Source organism: Trachurus japonicus, chromosome 21, assembly GCF_045865225.1.
Source record: "Trachurus japonicus isolate A0001 chromosome 21, Traja_1.0".
Lineage (NCBI taxonomy): Eukaryota > Metazoa > Chordata > Actinopteri > Carangiformes > Carangidae > Trachurus > Trachurus japonicus.
In genome coordinates this window covers 13981512-14007797 of record NC_140927.1, presented here as the reverse complement: position 1 = coordinate 14007797, position 26286 = coordinate 13981512, and the positions used below count along the sequence as shown (strand labels likewise).

At 39.2% G+C, this 26286-nt stretch overlaps 1 protein-coding gene across 1 annotated transcript in view; it reads right to left on the bottom strand.

The window, feature by feature from the left end:
* Positions 1 to 12156: 12156 nt before the first annotated feature.
* Positions 12157 to 26286, bottom strand: part of cps1 (carbamoyl-phosphate synthase 1, mitochondrial) — a 53895-nt gene continuing 39765 nt past the window's right edge. The window contains exons 32-38 of the mRNA XM_085766136.1: positions 26018 to 26188; positions 20388 to 20462; positions 20169 to 20267; positions 16427 to 16486; positions 16094 to 16206; positions 13631 to 13760; positions 12157 to 13500 (exon numbers count right to left, since the gene is read on the bottom strand). Coding sequence (XP_085622262.1) covers positions 13387 to 13500; positions 13631 to 13760; positions 16094 to 16206; positions 16427 to 16486; positions 20169 to 20267; positions 20388 to 20462; positions 26018 to 26188 — 762 coding nt within the window. The 3' untranslated portion in view covers positions 12157 to 13386. The remainder of the gene's footprint in view (positions 13501 to 13630; positions 13761 to 16093; positions 16207 to 16426; positions 16487 to 20168; positions 20268 to 20387; positions 20463 to 26017; positions 26189 to 26286) is intronic.

Here is a 26286-nt window from a genome sequence, read left to right as displayed (position 1 = left end):
CCTTCGGTTTTAAGCATGCAGTAATAACACTAACCCTTCAAAAAACCAACAAATCTTTCTACCAGTAAACATTACCATCTTTTATCCAAGTCAACACTCCAAGTCATCAGGTTTTGCTCTCAGAAATATCAGAACAGGAATCAACATACACATATGCAGATATCAGCCACAGGATTCCACCATCGTTACTTTACATTATTCTCTAATCTAGTGGACAACCAATGCAAGGACATCATTTCTAAATTAAACCCAGCTAATGTGCAGTTTGCCTGCAAAGGATGAAGGTCAAGTGAAAAAGTGTTCACATCAGTTCTTATCTGCCAATGCATATACCAAATCTTTCATATTTCACCTGTGTCGTGGAAAAGTTTTTGTACTCACTCACCTCCACGCGGACAGTCTCTGTATGAAGTAAGAGTGCTTGTTAGATTCTAGATTTCAGTAAAGTTAGAGACAAATTGTCTGAGCCCACTTCACCTCCCACCCAGGCTACATTTCATCTGCTCTATTCCCTCCATAGCCCAGAATGGATGCATGCATCACAATAGCAGAAGCCGTTTGGAGAGAGAGAAAATGGAGGGAGGGAGGGGAGCCACCTACACTGAGTGTTAAAGATGGGCATCATCTGTATTGTAATGAGGGGTAATCAATGAGCACTCTTATCTCATTATGGTTTTTGTTCCTTTACCCAAGCAGCCATTACCCTGTGGGCTCTGCTGCCACTGCACTACTAACTTGTCATACCTGGTGTGCTCTCCCACTCCCCCACTTTGCCAGACATAATAAATGTTATTATTCCCCTTTGCCAGGGAGTGTTAAATTGAAAATGGCTGACACAAGCTGCTCGGTATTGCATCACAGAACAGACTCTCTCTCAGTTTATCCCGTAAGCTTTTAATAATCAACTGACAGACACAGGACAACAAAGAGAAGATGGCGCTGCTTATTTCCTTGCTACGAGGAAGCCAAATTAATGTTGTAAATCAGCTACAATCATTTCCACAGATGCTTAACATGGTCTGGTTAAAAATGGCAAGGCGTCTACGGCTGTAAGGTACAGGGGATAGTTTCATAGGCTAGGGATCAGATGTAATGGTGGCCTATGGTGAAATATTTACTTGGCCTAGATTCATATATAATGAGCTTAAAGAAACCTAGTTATGTAACAGAGCCAATGAATGTTTAATGTTGTGTTGTTGTGAACACACTGGAGAGACATACACTTGTCTTTAAATGAGTTCATCGTGCTGCTCTCATTCAAAGCGGAGTTTAAAACATGCTCCTTGACCTTCTGCTTTTTTCAATATAATGTCTCTTATCTGAATATAAACTAAATCAATCAAATGAATTATATTGAACTCACGAGGCTCATCCTCAGATAACTTGTCTATGAATTGATGTTATACAGTGTTGTTGCTTTTGTTAATTATGTAATGTAAAATGGACTTCCACAGTCGCCTGATAAGTAAGAAGTTTTTTACACTCTATGATATGAGCAGTGTGCCATTGTTCCTACATGTCTCTAATTATCTGCAAGTATGCCAGCTCTATTCATGTAGCTTGTCTTAAAATCCCACACTTTAAGGAGCCCACTCAGCAATCATCTGTGCAGATCTGCACCCCAGGGCCAGGGAAAGAGAGCAGGGATGAAACGCACAGCCCCGTTTTGGTTGGAGATCTTTTGATGAGCCTAATAATCAGGCAAAATCTGTCATTTTCACGAAAAGCATTTGGGCCATGTGTCTGTGCCGCTGAGGGTAAAGTGGCAGACGATGAGTTGCTTTGTGACTAATAAAGCCCTGTGGTTCCACAGGAAACATGTCTTAAGTAAAATGTGCTATTTTTGCATTGGTCTCTGTTCAAAGTTTGACTTTACTCACATCCATCAACAATCAGCCATTAAACCTTCCCCGACTGAAAAGGAAGATGATACAGCTGCAGAATCCAAAATAAATCTACATTAAAGCAATAGCTCAGTTACAGCTGAGAATGTAAACAGCTTTTAACACCAATCTTATAATTTTTCAAACCTTCCTCAGTATTTTGTTTTTGCTATGTCCCTGAAACAACATTTTCAAAATTTGTGATTTTTCAGGATCCATATAACAGCTTCAATTAAAAGTACAAGTTTTATACTGTAGATATATAGTGTATATTGGATAATTGGATTATATGTGATGATTTTTATGCATCATGTTATTGTAACTGACTGAATTTTTAACTTAACCTTGTTTGTAGATAAATCTGCAATACTACTAGGAATTGTGAGCTGATTTTAAATATGCAAGTTATGATAATGATTATACTAACTGCAGTATAGTCCAAACCTGGTTGCCATGTGCACTACAGACAAGTTGAATGTGTTTCCTTCATAAAATATTGGCACAACTCATTTTCTATTGTTTACATCTCTGTGTTCTAGTCTGTGGTGTTTGTATCCTGCACAGTGCGTTGTTGTGCTTCTATGCGCATACTGTAGTCTCCTTTAGATTTAAATCAACCTTTTAATCTTGCACAATCTTTGTTTATATGCACCCCTTCTGTATTTCTCTTAAGGTGTTTCTTTTATTTCTGTTAAGAACATTGAATGACTTTTATGCATGATAATGTGCAAATTTGTCTCATTATTATTGCCACTTGTATCAGTAGAATTGTGTGGGACTATTGGCAGGAGGCAGGACTGTGTTTCACATGAAGCAAACAAAACTACTGCATAGCACAAAACACATAATGCTGTTCCTGTGCTATTTAAGCCACCCATTGCTCCTTATGTTGACAAGATAAATATTTAGCTGAGTAGTGTGTCTGCACCTTGTCCTCAGTAAAGCTTTTATAACAGTGAACCTAGTGGGAAATGATGAAATGAAGTGAAAATTTCCACACTTTTTCTCTCTTTATCGTTTTGGACACCTTTACATGTCTCAGTGCCCATTCAAATATGGCTGCCAAGAAGTTGATGTGAGACAGAGTAACAGAGTGGAATCATCAACAGCTGTTCATTCAGAATAACAGCCAAAATCCTGGACGAGACCTTTAAGGGGTTGGTTGTTATTGATCTACTAATACAAGTACTAATCGTAGTAGTAGTAAACCTATATTGGAGTCCAGAATGGTTTTAGACTTTAACTGTTACAGTGAATAAAGCTTTACCAAGTTTTTTTCCTGTATGTTTTAGGGCTTAACTGTGGGTTAGTGCACTTGTAGCAAACTTCAGTTTGTAGTCGCACAGTTTTGTGTGTGTGTGTGTATGTATGTGTTGTGGGTTGTGGACACATCTTGTCTTTGGCATTCTAGACGGAGGCTGAGTTACAGCCTTCATGGACCATACGGGGAAATCTCCCATACACCGGCAGAATACTAAGACCAATCTACCACAACACTTAATTGCCACCCCCTCTCGCTAAACAAGGGGTGTGATTGAGCTTAGTGAAAATTTTGTTATGCTGATTGCAAAACACACTCTTCAAAGGCTTCATTCTCAAAAGTCCTCCCTTGAAACCTGGGAGGTAAAAACATAACAAAAGGGAATTTGCCATCACTGCCGTTTCTCTCGCACAGTGTTCCTAATTGTATGTTAACAAGGAAGTAATTCAAAGATGTAATTTAAGATGGCTCATCTAGCTGGCTTACATGTTTGGGGGATTTAATGTGATTCAGGTGTAAAGCGCAATTACTTTGCAAAGCTTATATTCTTCATTGTTAAGATACATGCAGGTATCCCACTGGTTGGCTCCAAGTTTGATAAAATGGATTTATCTGACACTCGGTGAATAGACTCAAAACATCATCAGTCCTTTAGAGTAAGTTGTGGTAGACCATAATTGGCTGCAATAGTTGCAATTAATTTGTGTTTTATAAAATAGCAAAAACACAATCAGTGTTATACTGTCAGTGCTTTTTTTAAATTATTATTATTATTATTTAAAAACTATAAACTGTTGCAAAGACAGACGTTTTCCCATTCATTGTTTCATATTGGAAAGAGAGACTAAAAATCAGAATCATCTGGTTTGGAATAACTGAAAGCTGCATACGGTATTTGAGAAACCTAAGCCAATTACCCATTATTAGCTGTATAAGGGTTACTGTGGAAAAGTGTTCAGATTTTAAAAGCACAGCCTTCATATTAAATCCTTTTCAGTTTTTATTTCACTCCAAAGTAAAGTAATTACTATCAGAAATGGAAGCGGTCACTGTAGCGAAATACCCCCTTCATATACATATACATACATACATATACCTTCAGATAAAGGCACAAAAATGACCACATTCTCTCCTGAAAAAGTGCATGAACTGAAGCCTAATGGTGTGGAGTATAATAAAGTAAATGTACTAGCATTTTAGCACTACTTATCTGTGAATCTACTGTATGTACTGACCAGTTTACTGATGAATTTTTCCTAATTAAATCTAAATCAGTGACTTAATGGCACATTCATTACTCCATTTATTATGAACATGTTGACACAGAACCCTTAAAATATTTTGAACATAATTGTATATTCAGTACAATAAAATTCACTTTTATATGGAGAGCCATCATCACTTTTACGTATGTCAGCCTCATAGTAATTGTGTTTTTGAAAAGACACTTTTTTTTTGCAAGACTTTGCATTAGAAATTCCTGCCTAACATGCAATAAATGCCCCTCACCACCCCCACAGCTTTATTGGCAGGTGTACATTTATGTGTCAAGTATATCAACTATTGTCAACAGGATAACTCGGTGTAAAGGATTCTAAAACTCATGAGGTGAATCGGGCCCATCAAACACCAGGTGATTGTGTTGTAGCAGCATGAAAACACATTATGGCAACCATTTTCATACAGATGGCAACTCAAACTGTTTGATGGGCTGGGAAACAATTAGACTGCACAATCGCTTTTGGGTGGAAGCACCATTACAGCTGATGGGGAAAATGTCTTGCTGCCAAAATGGTATTTAACACAAACCAGGGCAGGGCGGGACAGGAGCTGTGGCTTTGTAAAACATTTTGCTAATGCGACTGCATAAATCCAAAAATGTGTTAATTTGTGTGTGTGGATGTCTGTTGGTCTAACATAGGGTTCTTTTGGAGAAAAAAAAAACAGAACAGAGACTTTAAAGACCAGTTAATTGGGGATGGTTTATCCAATTGGGGACAGAACATTTTTTGATGAAAGGGTGAAGGCAAGAATATAGATAAAATAGAATCTTCACACGTGTGATGTGGCATAAGGGTTAAATAGATTAAAGGAAGGAGTCCCTCAGACCAGAACAACATGAAACTGTTTCTGCACATGATGTTAGCACTATTCTCCTCAGCCAAGCTTCAATAAATGTTTATTCAGCTCAGAGGATTTCCACCACATTCAGCTGATGACATCAACCAGTGCTCACCATACCCACGAGCTATTAAAATTTGGATTCCAATCAATAAAACCATATTATTTAATTTTAAAATAATGTTACCTCTATTTTTATTACTACTCCCATACTGTCTCACTGATCAGTGGGGATGAATGGATTAGTTCTGATGAGCTTTTTCTGCTCATCAGGAGATTTGCATCAGACAAATAATGAATAAATGAGCTGTTTTATTTAATCTAATTAATGTCAGTAATGATTCATCACATCCACAGTTAACATTCTCCAAACACAAAACACTGGTAAGTCTGTGGTGGAAACATCAGCACTTTATTATGTCATGGAATTTACAGAAAGCATTCAGTAAAATAGAGGTTTTAAAAAGCTTAACATGCCTGTTCTCTGGGCAGAGTCAGCAGAAGCACAAGAAAATCCTGGAGATCTCCAGAAAGACACAGCAGCTAAAGCCCTGGACAGAGAGGATTCATCTGCTACATGTTTCTGCTGTGTCCAGGCTCTGTATGACACACATTCAGCTTCAACGCTAGATTTGCACCTTGGTGACACCATCAAGATATCTTTTTCAGTGTCAGTTACATTTGTTACTGCTCTATTAATGTTTAAGTTCACATAATGAACAAATCCCATACTTCTGAAAGTTAAAGGGACAACGAGGAGTTTCTCCATCGGCAGAACGAAAAATTCCGCGACAAGTCTCATATTAATGTGGATGAATCTACATTACCCACACTTGTTAATGGGCCCATTTTCGATAAATATATCGTTTTGTCTCTATCGTTATCGTTTCGGTTTCACGGACGCTGCCTGGCGGGTCATGAGAATAATGCCGCCGAATCGCCGTTTATGGTCGGAACTACGATGGTATCTGAACCTCTTTGAACCTCTGATTTTAATTCTTGATGAATGAAAACATGAGTCTGTCTTGCGCCGGTTAAAGAATTTCACGGTGCGCACGGAGGCTCATAAATGTAGTGTGAAAACACTTCGCTTTTCCAAAACCCCTCGTTGTCCCTTTAAATTTCCTTTTTATTTAAGAATTGAAGACAGTGGCCACGTGTCAGTGTTGTTGCGAGAGGTGGGCAATCTGTAGGTTTGAGGTATGTAAGATGTCTACAATCTGCTTTTCAAGTGAATTACTGTATAGAAACCTTTTTATCATTTACATTTTAGCATTATACTACTGTAACTGTCCTGGGTTAACCCTGATAACATGGAGCCATGTGTTCACAACCAAACAAAATAATTGCTCACAAGATGATCATAACCCCATGATCCACTGAAGATGGTTACAAAACAAGGCTGAGCCACGGTCAGATATTTCCTGCTCAACTCATCCTGAGAGAAACAAGTGGTTATCAGTGACTGACAAAAATACAAACAATGGATATAGATGGCTGAGACACTTGCATTTCTATCAAGCTAAAGATATGATGCCATTCAGACCTGTGGACAACATAAGAATTGCTACACTGATGCTCATTAATACAGGAAGTACATTACATAATTTTGAATTGTTGACTATTTAACAAGTGCATTAGTCAAAGGTTTATACTGTTCATTTCAAACCACTTATAGCTGTTTTTAGTGCCACCTCACAGGGTTTTATTTGAGAAATTCAATGAAAATACTTTTTTGTATCATGTCTCTTCCCATTGATTGTCTTCACCTGCTAAAATGGTTAAAATAGTTTCAAATGGGGGCGGTGTGTGGCGCAGTGGTTAAGGCGGCTGCCCCATGTAGAGGCTACAGTCCTCAACGCAGGCGTCCCCGGTTCGAATCCCGCGTCGGGCAGACATTTCCTGCATGTCATTCCCCCTCTCTCTGCCTCCCCCTTTCCTGTCTATCTCACTGTGCTATCAAATAAAGGCAAAAATGCCAAAAAATATACTTTAAAAAAAATAGTTTCAAATGTACATATCTGTGACATAGTCAGGTACAGTTTCGTAGTGTTATTGTGATACTAAAACTTCAAACTCAATACTGTTATCCAGGTAAATACTATAAATAATACTTTCTAATAACATGGAGAGAAAAATAATATAAGTTAAGAGGCATGGGCGATATTTAGCTCAGTTGGTAGAGCACCCGCCCCATGTGTTGAGGCTATAGCCCTCACTGCAGGCGGCCCTGGTTTGAATCCCGCGTCGAGCGGCCCTATCCTGCGTGTCATTCCCCCCTCTCTGCCCCCCATTTCCTGTCTCTCTCAACTCTCCTTTCCATTAAAGGCTTAAAAAAGAGGCATATATTTAAGTAAAGATTAGAATACAACAATGTGCCACACAGCTGTTTACTGTAGGAGACATGTCTGTAGGCAGTTGTGTTCCTTGTACCTCAAAAGACATATTTTCATATTTTTTGACATGTTTTAACCTGACTCCCAAAGCTCTAGGACTTCAGAAAGTGTAGTCCACCTAAACCACCACCAGGCAGGTTTAGAGAAAATGTCTATTAAAGCAGAAGTAAGCGGAATATTTGTGTTAATATAAGTCTTAAATAGTTATATTTTCCAACAGCAATCACTTATATAGAGTGTTTGGTCTGAAACACGGGTCTGTCAGTCACTCTGCTCTGCTGTAAGCCGAGGAGAAAACTTTCCTTGTATCCTACAACCTTTATCCAATGAGGAGAGAGAATGGCATAAAGGGGCGGTCCTCTCTGTGTGTGCAGCCAAGGGATGCGCATGAATGTGGTGACGTAGGGACGAGGGCGGGGACTGCTAACTCCATTGGCTGACAGAAAGTTAGCCAAAACGACTGGATCGCTTACTTCTGCTTTAAATATAAACCCATAAAGAAAAATGGGCATTTAACATCGGCTTGTAAACACTAGCACACATAGTGATTGGCCTCCAACCACTATGTGACTCATCCCACAGGGATGCACACTCTTCTATGCCTTGCCTGCTACTCACTGCCATAAATAATTCATTTAGCACAGCATGAAAAACGCATGTCAATTAGCCAGGTTTATTTTTTTTTACTCCAATGAAAAACAGCGGGTTTCTCTCTTCATGCCATCTCGGGAAAGGCATCGAAACAGTGCATTATTTAGCATTCCTGGGTGCGTCATTCTTCTGTGTGGGAGAAAAAAAAATAGGAACAAAGTCTGATGGTGTCAGTTATTCTGTTTGATTTGAGCTGGCATATCTCTTTTTTATCAGTCAGGAAAGGTTCGAAGTTTGCATGCTGTGATTGACCCTAGTTTCTATTACTCCTTTACAAGCCCCTGCTGTGTTGGGTGTACAATGTAGTGTAATTAATAAATATTTTTTTAAACTATTGTCTTGCAATAACATTTGCAATAGTGCCAATAGTCTACAGATTCATTCAATAAACATAGGAATTTTGGTAATAACATAGTTGAGACTGAGAATCGGCAACATGATACCGTAAATTATGATACAGTATGTAATTGTCACAAGCCGACACAGTGTAGATCTAGCTGTAGCTGTAGGTGCAGACCCAAAATACTTTATGTTGTAATTCCTCACCTAATGATTTGTAAAATACAGTCCAATCTTATTTATTATTATTAATACATAAGTGATAGCAGATACAGTTGTCCTGTCAATTCCTGTTACGTTTCCTTAGCAAGTATCCTTGAGGAACACCCAGACTGAATGGTACTTGAGTTGTCATTACGCTGAATTTCTCTGAATAGACATAAAAAGTGTGTTGTATTTTAAACTACCCATACCCAGTCTAGGTAACCTCTAGGTAAACTTATTATTGAAATTGCAAACAAAACTAAAGTCTAGCTTAGTTTAAAATGGCCTGCTTCCAACTTTTTTCTGATCAGCAGCCAGTCTCTTTAGGAGTCCTGGACCAGAGATCTGTTACTGATATTTTCGGTTATTTTGGCACCTGGAACGGTGAGGTGTGGATTAGTTAGTAACTGTTAGCATAGTTTGACAGAAGTGTGTTCTCACTCTGGTAATGACATTTTTATGTTGAACCACTAGTTGTCACAGCTTACTTAAAATATCTACGCTGCATGTGCTACACTATGTATGAATAAACTTATTTGTGAGAGTGAGGTTTCAGTTTCCCTGATTGTGTGCATCCCCAAATTTTACTGTTATTACTTTTTGTGATAAGAGTAACATTAAAAACTGCATAAGAACATTAGAACATCTGATTGTTGGATTGTCTGAACTGGATCAAAATTCATACTTCTCAAAGTCATAACTCAGTCAAGGTGGTGTTTAGCTCCGTAGGTAGAGCGGCCGCCCCTGTTCAAATCCTGCATTGAGCGGCCCTTTCCGGCAAGTTCCCCCCACCCACACACTCCCCGTTTCCTGTCTCTGTCGACTGTGCTTTCCATTAAAGGCAAAAAAGCCCCAAAAATATACTTTAAAATAAAGTCAAGGCTTAGCATTTAAATTGCAGCGTGATGCATCTTTCCCAAGGATGCCTCATATAATTATCCCCAGTGTCCATTGAAAATTAACATCTGGTTGGAGATCATAGAAAAAGTACGCTCTTTATAACTTCAGATTTTCCCTGAGAATCAGCGCCCTTTTCAGTTTTCTTCGCTACCAAAATAATCCTGTGGTAGCTGTCTATTGCATCCATGGCTTAATGCAAACAGGAACTCTGTTAAGCCAATTTAATGCTTTTTGATGGTGCCTATTTATCAAAATGTAAACAAATATAGGCTTAAAAAATAAGGATCGGCGTCATTCTTTGAAAATCACTATTCATGACTAATTGGAGCTTGTAATCGCAATTTGAAATTAACCCAGGAACACCATTTTTCTCATTTCTTCCTGATCTTCTCCTTGTTCTTCCTGTCTGGGGCAATACAGCTTTGATGAAGTATAAGTCTTGCAATAGACCTAAAATATCTTACATTTAACCTGACCCAAAATAGGTAGTCTGTTTTGTGTGTTTGTCAGTTTGCACACCCAGAAAGGCTTGCTCTCATAAAGGAACTAAGACCTTTGTGTACTCCCAGAGGGTTCAAGGCCAGCAGACCCAAAACAGAAGATCAGTTTTTCATAATAACAGAGAGTAAGTTTAAATTTAACAACACTGCACTTTAATCAAAGTGGGATTTACCGACATACTGCTCAAGACATAGGGGACTACCCTGGAGTTATTGTCAGCAATGAACTTCAGGATCAGCCCTGTTGCTTGGTTACTGTGCCTGCAGTGAATCGTGACTCTGATGGCCCTGGGTTGAATTTGCCCAACTGAACAGGATTTGAGACTTTGCTTATACAGAATTTGATATTCTTTGTGTGTGTGTGTGTTTGTGTGTGTGAGAGAGAGAAAGAGAGAGCACCAGGTGAAAGAAGCCAAAAAACACAGAACTTTTCCTTCCGTGGGATCAAAAATATATTTAGGTCTCTTGCCTTCACTTGCTCTTTCTCTCTCTTTCACATTTTCCTCACATCCTTGGCCAATATCAAAGCCAAGAAAACTGCAATTATAGCAGAGAAATGACACTCAAGCAAAAAACTGCTAAAAAAGTGCTCACTATGGAGGAAAGTGAGTGTGCTCTCGGCCCTCGTCCACACTACTAGTGTGTGTAATTCAGTTAACTTTATAATGAAGTTCACACCACTCACAACTTCATGAAACAGCTGGTTGCTTTGTACATCTTCAGTCATATTGCACTTGAAGATCAGAGGCAAGCTGTGACACAGTACTTTAAATGTCACTGTTTGGGGAATCGGGATAATGAAACAGTCGTCAGGGCTCTAGTACAAGACTTAACATTGTAACAGTGAGACCTTTTGTTTTTGCTGTTGCAAGAGTCACAGTGAGACAACTGCCATAGTCAGATGCAGTGGATGTACTAAGTCAAAGACAAATGCTGAGGTTGCACTGAGGTACCTCTGGAGGCTGAGGGAGAGGAGCTGAGGCTGGGGAGTCTGGTTCAAAGAGGGGAGGATGGTTGAGCAGGATTTAGAGATAGATCAATAGAAGTTTTGTATTACTTAAACCTAAAATAAACTTTTATCTCTATAACAGATTTAGCTGTGTTTGTTGGGTGTTGTGCTGTTTTTCTGTGGTTGATACCAACCTCCACTTCAGTTCTCACCACCTGTCTGGGGCATATGGATGCTTTTCCCCATCTGACCTCAGGAGGTAGTAATGAGTTTATGGCTGTTTGGTCCAGCAGAATGAGGTGAAGTGTTTTCAGTGATTTTCAGTTTTCAGTTGTCAAAGGAAGTATCTGAAGGATGAAGATGAATTTGATGGTTGTGCATTTGTGCATCTGGTTGACTGGCCCAGAACTGCTTCAGGTGTGAAATGATTAATTTGAACATTGAAACATGAACGATGCTTGATGATTGGCCACAAAGAGATCATTAGACTGTTTGTTATTGCACCCTTGTCTGCTTGGAGTTTTGATTTTTGTGTCATTACACACCAATGTACCAATACCAGAAAGCAAACTGAGAACAACCTAGAAAAGGCTAGGGTTAAGATTCAGGTTGTCCTTCTGTAGCGATTTATTAAAGTATACTGTTGGTATTACTTCACTACGATGTCCCTGATAGCTCAAACCATTGCAACTGAAGAAAACACATGCAGGTAGACAAAACCCAAAGAAGATTGGTCTTTTCAAACTTTAGTAAACACAATGTCCTTCTTCAGGGCCAGTAGGCTATATTTTGGATTAACCTCTTGTTCTGTTATAACTATGGCTCAGCCTCTAGCTTCCAATGCCGTTATATTGTGTTGTGTGTGAATAGGCTGTTCACAGCAGAGGGATGGAAGGAACTTTGATTTTCATGCATGTCCAATGCAAGCACAAACACACACAGCCGATTTGGTTGAGATAAGACTTTATTTTATTTCAGTGGATTCCTACATAACACAAACAGGAAAACAACATTTAACACTGAGTGAGTGAGCGATAACTTCTGTACGTAGCTAAATATACTTGTGTGTAAGTGGGTTCAAATGCAGACTTGGTTTGAAAATTACAGTATATACACACATAAATATATGTATATATAAAATATAAAACAGATCAGTTATGATCAACTTCAGACTTTAAAGATAGGATTTGATTTGAGATTGGTTCCCTTGAAAAATAAAAAGTTTCTCCTCATCATAAAATGCACACGGTTTACCTTAATTACAGCTACCTTATTTACATCTTTAAAAGTGATGCTGACAGGATGTTTATCTAATCTAATCTAAAACTAAAAAATATAGGAATAAGCTCAAATGTGTAAAAAAAAAAAAAAAAAGGAGAATGAACTCAGGGAGAGCTGAGAAGCTGAAAAATGGTTATTGCATCAAATTTAGAAAGGTCCAAAACTCAAAAGCAGAAAACACAAGATAAACCACTGATCATAAATGAGCTAAAAACTAAATCAACCACTGCAACACCATTCTTTGGGATTTACTTCAGTGAAAAAAGGCTGCGTAATTACCCTCTCTGGTATCACTTTATGATAAGTCATCTTTATGGAGCATTTATATCCTGTAACTAAGGTTTTTTATTTAACTAATAATTCATTCACTATAGCTTTATAGTTCGCTTATAAGTCATTAATAAAAAAACATTTAAACTCCCAGGTTGTAAAAATCTTCATCTTCAGCTTGGTACTTGTTTGACAATGACCTTTATTAAAGATCAGACCATCTTGTCCACAACTCACTTTTTACAGCTTATTAACAGTCACTGCTCCAAACTTGAATTATCTTAAGAACTTGTTCGTCCTGCTGGAGCATGAACTCCAAGCAGAGATGTTTCATCAAATGTTAACACAAGAGTTGTTTCTTAACAGTTAACAGTTAACATTTTAAAAGTTATTCTGTAGTGTTTTTGTATTATGCTTCTTACTTCTATTTATTGTGCATCTTGTGTATGATAATGTGCTAAACATACACCATGTCCTGCCTGATACCTTTGTTAGCAACAAATCTTGACACTGAAGGATTGGAAAACAGATACAGGGAATTAAAAAAAAAACTATGATACAAAAATCTGCTGCCACTTAATACTGGAGTTTAACAAAGGGAATGAGGATATGAGGGACAGAGGAAGAAGCTCTAGCTCTGCTGGCTAGCCTCTCTGTGTTGGCTTTCCTTCTGCCGGTAGTGGAAGAGGCTGGTGGTGTCCAGCTCACCTGCGTAGTGAATTGCTTCAGCAAACAGCTTCACCACCTAACGCATGAGAAAATAGGTAAGCTAAAATGTATCACGTGTCAGGATGAAACGCAAACTAACAGCATGCAGAGACAGAATGTTATGTCAACTGAGGATATAAACCACCTCTAGCGTGATATTCACAGACCTGGAAATTTGTGATGAGGGGAACACCATGGTCGACAGCCATTCTGCGGATGGTGAAGTTGTCCTTCAAGTGGCGAGTGTTGTTATTGGGCAAGTTGACCACCAGGTCAATATGACCTTCGTTGATCAGTCTATAAAAACGGGCAAAAAGATCTAATTAGTACATTAAACCATTTGAAAGCACCAGTGTTATCGACAGATATTCAAATTTTTAAAATCAACCAGTGAATGATGCAGAAAATGATCTGAATATAGTAGATATGGGCAGTGCTTTGGTAATGTGTTGGCTGGATGACCAAACAGTTCAAAAAAAAAAATTGAGAAATGTCATGTTAAAAAAACAAAAAAACAAACAAAACAAAACAAAAAATGTCATGTCAAATTGTTAAATTGTTAAATTTTGAAAATACTGGAAGAATGTTATGTCAAAAATGTAACATGCAGAAAAAATGAATATATGAGTATTGGGGGCGGGACTAGATAAGCTTTTGCTTCTCCCGCTTTCCCTTTCGGTCATGTGTATTGTATTAATTGGATTGAGATGATGTGTGATGATGATGACTAATTGACATGCCCGAAATGAACCAAATAAATAAATAAATAAATAAATAAATAAAAGTTCCTGTGAGGCACCATGGCTACCCGGCGCTCGGGATGGCGACAACGCTAACCCATGGAGGCAATTCTTTCAACCACAACAAACACTCAAAAAACAATCAAATATCTATGGTACATGACTCGAATCCTTACGAGACACCACTGAACTCATATAATGTACAGTATAAACAGTATTATCTTTGTGTTTTTGCATGTACTGTAATCACTCAACTCAGATAGCCGAACTCTGAAACATCCTGGAAAGACATTACTATCCACCTGCTCTCCCCGCCACAGAAACAAAATACTTTTTCCTTGTTTGTGATGATTTCTTTACAAAAATAAACGGTCAAGCAGTGCAGTGGTAATGTCCAAAATATCTCAGCCTCCGACCGTTTATTTTTGTAAAGAAATCATCACAATAAGGAAAAGGTGTTCGTTGCTGTGGTGGGGAGAGCAGGCGCTCTGCGATCGGATAGTAATGTCTTTCCAGGATGTTTCAGAGTTCGGCTATCTGAGGTGAGTGACTACATGCAAAAACACAAAGTTTATACTGTACACTATATGACTTCAGTGGTGTCTTGTAAGGATTACAGTCATGTACCATAGATATTTGATTGTTTTTTGAGTGTTTGTTGTGGTTGAAAGAATTGCCCCTATAGTTTAGCGTTGTCGTTATCCCGAGCGCTGGGTAGCCATGGTGTTACTTAGGTCTGACTGCATCAATTTTAGTCGCGTTTTTTGCTCCCCCCAACACTGGGTGACCATCAGGACAACAATTTAGGTGTTTCTCCTTTAACCTACAAATACATGTAACCCTACATTATGAGGGATCAAAATGTCTCTCTCTGTCTTTAAGAACTACTGTATGACTCAAACTGAACCTCACATACTGCAGATGGAAGTCCAAGTACACACACACACACACAAAGACACACAGTGAAGTCAGGGCTTTGCTGTGTTGCCTCTGTCATTTGAAGGCCTTTGACAGCCAGCGGTGAATTAGCGATGAATTTTAATGGAAAAATACGGAGGACAAACAATGTTGACAACAAAGGTCATATGTTTCTTTATAAAGGCTTGGCCTCTACTTCTCCTCGCGCAGCTGATGCCATCCAGCCTTATGTTTGTGTGTCTTGTCTTGATCTAGACCTATTAAATTCCCTTTAAATCATCTTCTTCACCAGTTCATTTCCAAATCACTTCACTGCAGCATGATCATGACTTGTTTGTAGAGTAATTACCTGGACATTGCAGTTCTGCTACATTTATTGGTGCTGCTAGAACCTATGTAAAAAAGGTTTGTACCTCTGACATCTGAACAAGTTTTCAAGCAAACGTGACCACTGGCAAATTACATAATTTTAACAATAAGCAGTAGAACAGTGTAATTAACTAAAATGTCTGTTAAAGTGGTCCTAGTTATGTTTTGTGCTTAAATGTGTTGGTTACACTTTTGCTTCATTGTTGGCCATGGTCAAAAAAAGATCAAGACACTTTATTTTTGATTTCCTCAAACTTGACTTGGCTCTGACATAAGACTTTCCTCATCCTTCCTATTTAGGCCCCAGTCTGGTTAATGTAATGACTGTGGACTTCAGAGTCTGCTACATCCGCTTTGATCTTGTCAGCATATTACGGTGATAATGAAGGGGCTATGCCCTTAGATCTTAAGGCAGTATCTTATGCTGATTAGATATCCCAATTTTGGATCCAATGAATCACAGTTTATGTATTACTTAAGCACTGCCTCAGGAAAACCGTAAGCAAGTCTCTACATTTCGACATGGCTTTGTTTTCCATGTTTCCATGAATCTGTCAAAAGAATTTAAATATTAATTTAGTATTAAAATTAACATTCCCCAACCTCTTAATACTAGGCAAACTGGTGTTTTCTCCCTTCTCAGTGGGCCACGCGACCGGAGTAGCAGGCACATCATTGGCACACAGCCAGGCAGAAGTGGCTTCAGTAGCATAGAGCTGGAAGACAGAAATAGGCCAACATTACAAAATATAAGGAATATCAAAAACAATATTGGATGGACTGGGGTAACTCTTTTTTTTTCATTTCTTAATAAAGGCAGAATCATTCGAACCAGAAAGCTCATCAGCAGTGTTAAAATCACACAGAGAAGAGACCAGATTTTTAATGAGAAATCTGGTCTGTAGTGTTTGAAACATTCAAGCTTGCAGCACTCACCTTGAAGCCCTCCTCTTTTAGTTGGTGCGCCGTGGACAGGAAATTGGGTCGGAACGAATGCTGGAAGTGAGGCAGACACATTTTTGAAAAATAAAATGGTGCAACAACATAATAATGCCTGCAGAAGGTCTGTTTTGATATGGGTTTCTGTTGAAACATAATGGATGAAAGAAATTGCATGAGACAAAGTCTTCCATGTAGTGTTCATCATTGAGAATGTCTTCCATCTAAATCTGCCCTGACCTTTTGGTTCCTCTTCCAAACCATTTGTCTTATTGTGCTTCAGAATGATGGTAATTAAGACTGCATAGACTGATATGGAGCCATTTTACGCCATGTTAGGCAATTATTACAGGACAAGGAAAACAGTTTCACAATGTAATGCCATCCCAGCAACATTCTTTTTTCACTTTTGGTAACAATATATTTAACCAAATGTTGTAGCATATTATTCAGATACTGGTACTGTATCAGCATCAAACAAATTAATTTCCCTTTAGGGATTTATGAAGTAATTTGTATCATATATTCATATAGTATTGTATTGTATCAGACCAATTACTGAATACACACTACATAATATGCAGAAAATAAAATTATGTGAATTATTACAGAGCATACTACAGCTGACACAACTCAGGAGTAGGCCGTACTTCATTGGGTTGGATTAGTTACCAAAGCAATACCATGAGGATGTAAAGGAAAAACAAAAAGTCAATTTGTAATGCATTTATGTTTTTAGACATTAGCTTCAAACGACCTACTTAACAGATTCCACCAAGCATAAAGCATGAAAGTGCTGAAATTTATTCTGTGGGTCTTTGCTGCTTATTCACAACTGATTATGCCCAAACTGGGTGCCCTTCAGCTCTGTAAACAATATGCTCGTTAAAATTACTGCTATCCCACCAAAAATCGTTGTGACACGGTTTGATATGTTTTGGATATTTTCAAGCTCACCTTACTAAGCTGTATATGATGACATACAAGTTTCTAATTCGGTGTGCAATTTTGACACAGCTGCAGAATTTGTATAAAAACAAGGTGGGCCTAATTAACAAGACAGGCAGGCAAGGAGAGTTAAGAGTGTGTGATAAAAAGAGAGAGGGAGATGATGCCAGCTAGACAGCAACAGGTGAGGAGGCAGTAACAACTAAAGAGGCTGTGGCTCTAATAACGTATTATAGTACATCAATTTCACTTCACTGTACAACATTGAGGGTAACACACAACGGGGGTGAATTACGAGTGACAAAACACCAGCGCACACAGCAGTGATGCTCTCACACTTGACATCATGGATTGATGTGCAACAGTTCTTTGGGATTTCCAACTAATGTGTGTCAACTTCCGAAACTAAGAGTTACTGCCTCTGCCGACCAGCCAAGTTGCAGGAAATATGGTCACAGCCTCCACCTCCTGAGTTACAGCCTTGGACAGAAGCCCTAAGTGTTTGTCATGATGTTAAAGTGAAGTTAACCTTTGACCATTTGGATATAAGATGTTATTACTGCATCATATTCGACAGTTGTGTCAAATTGTGTCATCATTAACACATGATTCCGTGAGTTGCAGCCAAACTGGCCTCAGTAATCAATTCATCCTCATGTCCAGGTGAATGTTTGTGCCAAATGTGAGGAAAACTGAAAAGATGTGCTGTGGCCACTAGTTCCTGAAAAAAGGTTGAAGAAAGCAGTGACACTGACACCATGTCTACATAGAGGAGATAATGTGAGCAGCATATTAGCAGAATAGCTGTAGCTCCTCCAGCACTCTGTGCAGGATGGGTTCAGCAAGGTATGGAATCGTAGGTCACCTGTGTTTTGCAAGAGCTCAGAGCCCAACACACAATCACTGTAGTTATCTGCATAAGACATAGGAGAATTGACAGAGAATAGCGTGTGTTGGGCACTTGGGCTGCATGTTGTTTATATTATGGGCTTAGAGCAGGAGTAAAAGATGTTACACAGCTGGATGGATTGAAAAAAACTATCTTTAGAACTCTTAATATTTAAAAATGGAAAACAAGAAAGAGCTAACAACACTGTGCACATAGGCTACAGAATTTACATCAAAATCTAAGAGTACTGAGTCCATAAATGTTGTCTTCAGGCTCATAAATGAATAACTTGAATTGGGCTATTTCTGCAGCTTGTAATGTTATGTTAGCTTTCTTTTTCAACAAGTGTGTTTATTAATTTTCAGAGAAAACACTAAACTAAGTGGTGGAGTACCATTGTAAGCTCATATGTTGCCTACCTGAGAAAATTGTATTTGTGTTTTTGTCTTTGCAAACGTAAGCCACAAAAACGGCACTACGTATCTTCCAAACATTGGATTATGAGAGTACCACTCCAGTAGGCCTCACATACATATTTGAAATGTTGCTGATTTGATAGAGTATAAGCTTCATCAAAAAGCCCAGTAACGGCTGCTTGGCTGTGACAGTGCAGCTGGGGGATTTGGTAAATGTAGAACACAGAAAAAGGGCAACAGCTACAGAGTCTGTCTGATAGACATGTGTAAGGATATGCAGTGCGATACATTTCTAATTCAGAACATCTGCACCACAGAAAAATATAGAAACTTACAGTAAATCACTGTTTCTGTGAATTTGTTCCTTGTGTTTGTGTTGCTGAAGGGGTGGCATCACATTAGTCAAATTTCCCAGCAGAATATTCATAATGAATCTACATGAGGAGTACTGCACCGACAAAGGGGCTTGGTACAAGGGAGTCTCCATACTAATATGGCATTTCAGTGCTGCCTGTGTGAAACTGAAAATTACCGTCCTCAAGCTGGAGGCCACAGTTTTTTCAGTCTTTTCCACAAGACTGTCTCACAAGAGTGCACTTTCAAATAAAAAAAACAACTTTAATCTCTATCACAATATTTGTTAAAACTATGGGAGGTAAATCTCTGTGTTCCTCTGAGTTCTGGAAATGTGGACCATAACTGTTGCCACTCGTCAGCCATGTTAAAGTGCAGATGTGACCTCCACCACACCACCCAGGCACTTGCCTTGAAATAGACCTGTTCCCCAAAGCACCAATTATTACACAGCTACTGTTGTGAGTGCTTTGTTCAAACTCAGTTTGGCAACCCAGGATGGCAGCTAGCCATAATTACTAAAGCTCATGTAATGTGATGTCATTAAAAAGTACAAACCCAGACTTACATTTTGTTCTTATCAGTGTGTGTGGATTGGTGTGAATGGCGGGATGTTGTTGCAGCACTGTTACCCAGAAATTGTGATTCAAGTCTTCTTTTGACAGAGCATTTTTACACTTGATTAGTTTTTGTCATTTTTTTTATGAGAGGTTAATTATCACCTTGGTCAGATTCTATAATGAGGATCATGTTTCTTTGACTGGTAACTGATCGAGTTTTATGTCTGTGTATGGCCTCTTATTATCACCATTATATCAACATGTCTCCTCCATTCACCTTAGGGGCATCATCCGTTCTGCTAACTGTACTTGAACCTCTTGTGGTCATTCACACTCTGACAGTTAGATCATAGTTTTAAGTAACATGAGACTTGGTTGTTGCAAGAATCAAGGTGTGATTTGAAGTGAAACAAAGTGAGGAGTACCAGGCTGGCAGTGAATGAAGCTTACAGCCTAAAAGATTTAGGCCACCTGTTCGTAAGGAAAATCACATTGGGTGTCTAGTGGGCAGAAGGCACCAAGAGGAAACACAAACAGGAGGCAAGTGGACTTCCAGATGGCTGTAGTCTTACCTGAATCCCAATAAGGATGCCCTTCTGTGGCAGCTTGAAGCCTGTGGAGAGCATAGCTTTCAGGAAGGCTGAATAAATGTTTGGTCCAAAACAAGCCACCTGCAAGAAAATACATTAACAGAAACCTGCATGAGTAACTGTTCACATTAATTCTACAAATTAGTTATGGAATTAAGAGGAAATTTAGTTGTAATATTTTAATATCTGTATTATATTCACTTCTCCAGTGGAGGCCATCTCACAGCGAAGCACAGGGTCTGCATCCCTCAGACGTGGCCACGAGAACATGGGAGCCTTGTGGAAGAAAAGAGAAGGGAAATTGTTTAGACATGGTTTTGAAGTAATAAGAACTCTCTATGCGATGTGATGCTAATGAGCTACCATTAAAACTCCACCTCTTTCTTTGAGAAGTCTTCTTGTTTAGCTCCGAACAGCACTTAAAGGGATAGTTCAGTACTACTGTAAATCAGTATTCCTCCACACAGGCAGGCTCCGCGACGTGCTGTATCACTCAGTCTATCAGCTGTTTGGATCAGCGGTGTGTGGAAGAGGCGGTGTGATACAGCGCATCGCGGAGCCTGCCTGTGTGGAGGAATACTGAGTGAGCTGGTTAGTTCTAGATATACAAAGTTTTTTTCCAACTAGCTGATGCTTTATAAATTCTTACTTTATATCGTACTCTTGAACTGGTGTAGTATTTTGAGACAGGACTTCTCGTAGGCGGCGAAAATACGCTGATTAATCGTCCCTCATTCACGACAGTTGGTCAGTGTTTTTCAGTTTTTCAGTGTGAGGGAGCAGAGACCTTTCTACTGCAGATATACTTAATGGCCTTCAAAAAGCTGAACTATCCCTTTAAGTCACAAAGTCATTTTTTCAGCCATATCAAAAAAGGTGATTTCCTATTCCACAGCATCGACAGAAAACCCACTGCTGCTGCTGCCAAAGCAGTGGGGGTAATAGTAAAGAGCATGAGTTAAAACTAAAATCAATGGATGACCATTTTCTTTATTGCTAATCATCACACAGGATGTTTTCAGTTGACTGGAATCACTTTGCTGCCACCTATAGGTGAAATAAGGCTCACGTTGCCTTCAAAAGTAACAGGTGACCCAAGGCTGGCAGTTGCATATGCATATGAGAGTATAAATGTCAAATCATGTCTGTTTAATGAACAAATGAAAGCTCATACAAAATAATAATGAGCATTTTTTTCCCACTACTAATCATTGTTTCAAACCACCATTTCTGGTTCCGCTATGAAACTTTAAGGGCACATCAGGCAAATATTTAGAGACAAGAGAGGTTGATTGAAAATTACTTCACAACTGCTAGAACAGATTAAATGAGAAAATATTAAAAAAAGAAAGAAAGAGACTTGTTAAACCACAGGACACCAGTCGCTTTACGTAACATGCTGGTTGACGTAGGGAGAAGAAGGTAGAGCAACAGCAGGATGAGTCAGAACAGAAAAGCAAGTGTGGAGTAGAAGAGGAAAAATGAAGGACTATAGAGAGGATAGGTGAGCAAGTCAAATGGCTTGAGTGTAGACAGTGAATGAGTAGACTTAAAAGAACAGATTACGTCAATGCAAGAAGGAAAATTACATAATTACATAGTTAAACAAAAGGTGAGAGGAAGGGAAAGATAAAATTGCAATAGTCACAAGAGGAGAAAATGACAGTCAAGAAAATGCAGGAACAAGAGAAGAAAGCACCGTCTGTAGATAAATAAAGAATAGTCAGACGTCATGTGGAAAGCTTGTTGTTTTTTTCACTTTTTTCCAATTTTTTTATCTTATTTTGCCATGTAAAAGCAGACAGCCATTACCTACAAAAGAGAAAGAGGAGGTGTGGTGTTGTATGGCTCACGTGTACACAGACACAGACACACAGACACACAGACACACACACACACACACACACACACACACACACACACACACACACACGTAGAGGCAAGGACCACAAGGGGGGATTCATCCTTGAAGCGAGCTATCTAATCAGCTGAATGTAATGTTAGCATACTAATGTATGAAGGGACGAAAAGAAGGGATTGCAGACAGGAAACCAGCACCGCTTATCATGGCTTTGTTCAAAGAGTTGGAGAAAGACAGGGAAGTATGCAGAGATAAAATGGTGCAATGTAACCAAGAAAGAAAATGAAACAGAGGGAGAGGGACACATAGAGAGAGGGAAGAACAGTGAGGGGGGACTTTTAGTGTGCAATAAAAAGAGGACAAGGAGCTACAATGATATTAATGGCAGAGAAGAGAATTTGTGAAAGATATGTTTGCCGGTCTCTGAGTAAATGTGAATCTAGAGCAGTAGATTTGTATGTCATCCAAATGAAGAGGGCTGCTTATCCACATTGACATCAACTGCAGAGGCAAATCTACTGCAGCCATTAAAACTATGAAGCAGAATTAAAAGTGGAAATGCAATCCAACCACAAACAAGAGGAAAGCAAGAGAGAGAAAAATGGCATCACCAAGCCAGGGAGATTTAAATGCTGTGAAAACGAGCAAACATACACTTGAACGGAGTGGTGTGTCTAAGTAACAGGAAGGATGCATGCGACTGTCACAATCGCCAAGCCTCTCTAACCACAACATCCTACCAACACACACACACACACCGCCCCATCTCCCTATCCCACACCGACCGCCCACTCCTACCAGACAGAAGAACTGCGAGGCTCCGCAACATGAACAATGTTATCTTGGGGCAGCAGCTGAGCTCCAGTGGAAAAGGGAATGAATAAAGTAAGACATTTCCACACGCACACACAACATTGTTGCTCACTGTGGGCCTTGTTGGAGGCGGAAGTGGCACCTGTATAAATGTCTTTATATTCACAGCTGAATGGAAATGAACAGCTACATTTTGTACCTACAGGTTAATGAATGGCAGTTCATTAATCTGTTGTTTCTATTGATATTGCAATTGATGGATAGTTTGATGTTCAAACAAAGGAAGCAGGAAACGTTCAGCTTTCTGAAAACTCCTGAAGTGATCTGATTTGGTAAGGAGAGCTGAGTGGTTGATGGTTCAGTGTTGCAGGGTCAGGGTCTTTGTCCTCTTCTTTTTTTTAAGGGTATTGCTTTTAAATGTATAAATGGTGAACACCAATTGACTGCTTTTGTTTGTGCTGTACAGTAGAAACAGTAGAACAATGTGCTCAGCTAGGTCAAAAGGTAGTTGCTAGGGTATTTCAAGTAGGGTCTTTTAATATTGCTAAAGTATTGTGTGTGTGTGTGTGTGTGTGTGTGTGTGTGTGTGTGTGTGTGTGTGTGTGTGTGTGTGTGTGTGTGTGTGTGTGTGTGTGTGTGTGTGTGTGTGTGTGTGTGTGTGTACTTGGTAGCAACACAAGTACAGTATCTTTGGTGACAATAGTGTTTCTTGTGGGATTTAGCCCACTTTCTTGCCTGGAAAGGTTTTCAAACAGGATAAAACTTAGACATATACTGGCTGAATAGTGAAAAAAGATGTTAAAAGGCATGTAAAACAATAAAGTTTGATCCTTATGGGACATACATGTATTTGTCTGATTAAAGTTACTCTGTGAAATGAAATAATTGTGTACCGGGAGGATAAGAGTTAATGAAACTGTGTAACGGTTTCCAGGCAGCAGTCATTGTAAACATATTAGAGACCAACATTTGTCAGTGTATCGTATGTACACATGGAGATGACGGTATGTGAGGTTATTAGTAATACCTGACATGGTGGAGCCGTAGTACCCATTGTGTGATTAAACACATTAATAAGCTGATTAACATAGCTTCCTGACATTAAAGCATTTATATTCTAATTATGTCTATGATGTTTTCCTGGGTCATCACGTTCACGAGGATGTGTCTATTTCAGAAGTTGCCACGATGCCTGGCATTATATGGTCAAGGGGACAGAGTATCCAACAGTTGGAGGTTATTTTTCCTCAGCCATTAAGTGTGCACAGGGGACCGACACCAAATCAGCTTCCTCCTCAAATGTTGTTCTCCTACTCTTCTTCCTCTCACTGTCATAAATACAACTGTGTTATCGGTCCTATGAGTTTGTATATTGAGGCAGAAATTACACAATAGGGACTTGTTAGTGAAAAGAAAACAACATGGCCTCAAACAAGGGATTGTAAGAGGAAAGAGACAGCAAGAGCAAGAGAGTGAGGTTGGGAGGGAACGAGACGGATAAATGAAGATGGTCTCTCTGGATGGCAATGACTTGAACCATGGGATGATACAGTGAGGATAAAGGCTGAGTGAGAGTACATATTGATGGTACACACTTCAGGCTGTGAAGGCTGGATAATAGGTCCAGACATCACATTGTGTTTACAGTGGGGGTTTGATGTTATGGTGGCAGTAAAGTGTTTAACAGGAAATAAGAAATTAGCAATACTTCATTAAACAATCTTCATGTAATGTGGCACAGTTTCCAGCACAGACTGTATGAGACGGTGTATATGAAGTCTGTATTGTACACTCCAAGTAAACTGGAAGTCTTTTAAGCCTGGTGCCTGGAGTATTCAGAGCTCTGATTAATATTCCTCACCACTGTGCAGCCTAGAAATTGAAAACTTTAGGTGGCGGTGAGGAGTGGGGGATTATACCTGCGTGATTGGCTCCAAACTACAGCCATTGTTACAGCAGCTCTGTTGTAATTAGAGGGAGAAATTACTTTGGAAAAAATAGCTTTGGAACAGCTGGCGACACGTAAACTCTCTCATACCCCATCTAAGAGGTAAGCCTCCCAACCGGCACGAGAAAGCATCCATACTCCCCACCATCATGGCGAGGTAGAAGGATGGAGCAGTAATTGCTGTCTTTGGTATGTGATCCAATGAAATCTGTACTAGCAGAGCCTGCACTACCTATTAAGACATCACACAAGTAGGGCTCTTTACATAGGACCTAATTTTCCAACAATACATAACACGACTGCAAGAAGTTCAGAGACATGGTTACAATGTACTTTTAAAGGGGAGCTATTACCCCTAAACTAACTTGTGGCTATTGTATAATTCTGAAAGTCTGAACTTTAGTCCAAGATAAATATGGCTCTATGAGTTGAGACCACCTGACATCTTAACAGCAATATAAACCCCTTTAAAACACATTGTATGCTCTCGAAGCTCAGTCTGACACATAACAACAAATAAACAGCTCCCAAAATGACTTACACTTGCTGTTGCATGCAGCAGCAGACTGGGTGACACAGTCGAGGATTTTCCAAGTTTTTACTTGGACCCTTTTGCATTGTGCATTTTCAAGGCCTTTATTTTCTTGACAGAATGTGCAGGTTCAAAATCAGTAAGTAAACAGGAACACTGCAAAGGAAATGTCATGTTCCAGTTGTTTAAAGGTACATTAAAGTACTGGTTTTATAAATTACATTAACTAAAAGCCATGTTCTAAACAAGTGCGCAGGTAAGTAATGACACAGTGACCGTGTGGAACATCTGGAACTGGAACATCAGCCACAATTAAATGTCATATTTACTCTTATATTTGTAAAATGTGCTTTTCCTACTCCGACATGTCAAAATGTCAGAAAAAGGACCATCATGATTATTATAGTTGCTACATGTGCATCAAAGCCTTGTCTGTCCTTACAAGACACGTTTCACAAGACAGCCAATTACAGAGCATGGTTGTGTTGAAGTCGCAAGTGTGAAAAGGCCTCACTTACTGTACTTATAAAGCCATCAATGTTTTATTCATTTATCCACCCACCCACACCCATCCATCCATTCTATGCACTCTATAAAACTTAACCTTAAAAAAAAACACAAGAAAGCAAGTGGCACAGTCCCCAGCTGTAAACAGATATTTCAGTTTCCCTTCTCACCTTGATGCCCACGTAGTCCACAGGAATGATGGGTTTCTCCAGCGAGGGCAGACTCGCCTCATCCATAGGCTCTCCCACCATCACTTTGGTTGCGACGTTGATAAAGTCCACACCAATTGTTTTTGACACAAAAGGGAAGGAGCGTGACGCCCGCAGATTACACTCTATCACCTGGAGGGATACACAAAATAATACCGCCATTGAAAAAAAAACCTGATTAATCAATAAATGCTAATAAAGATGCTCTGCTGATACACCCACATGTGGAA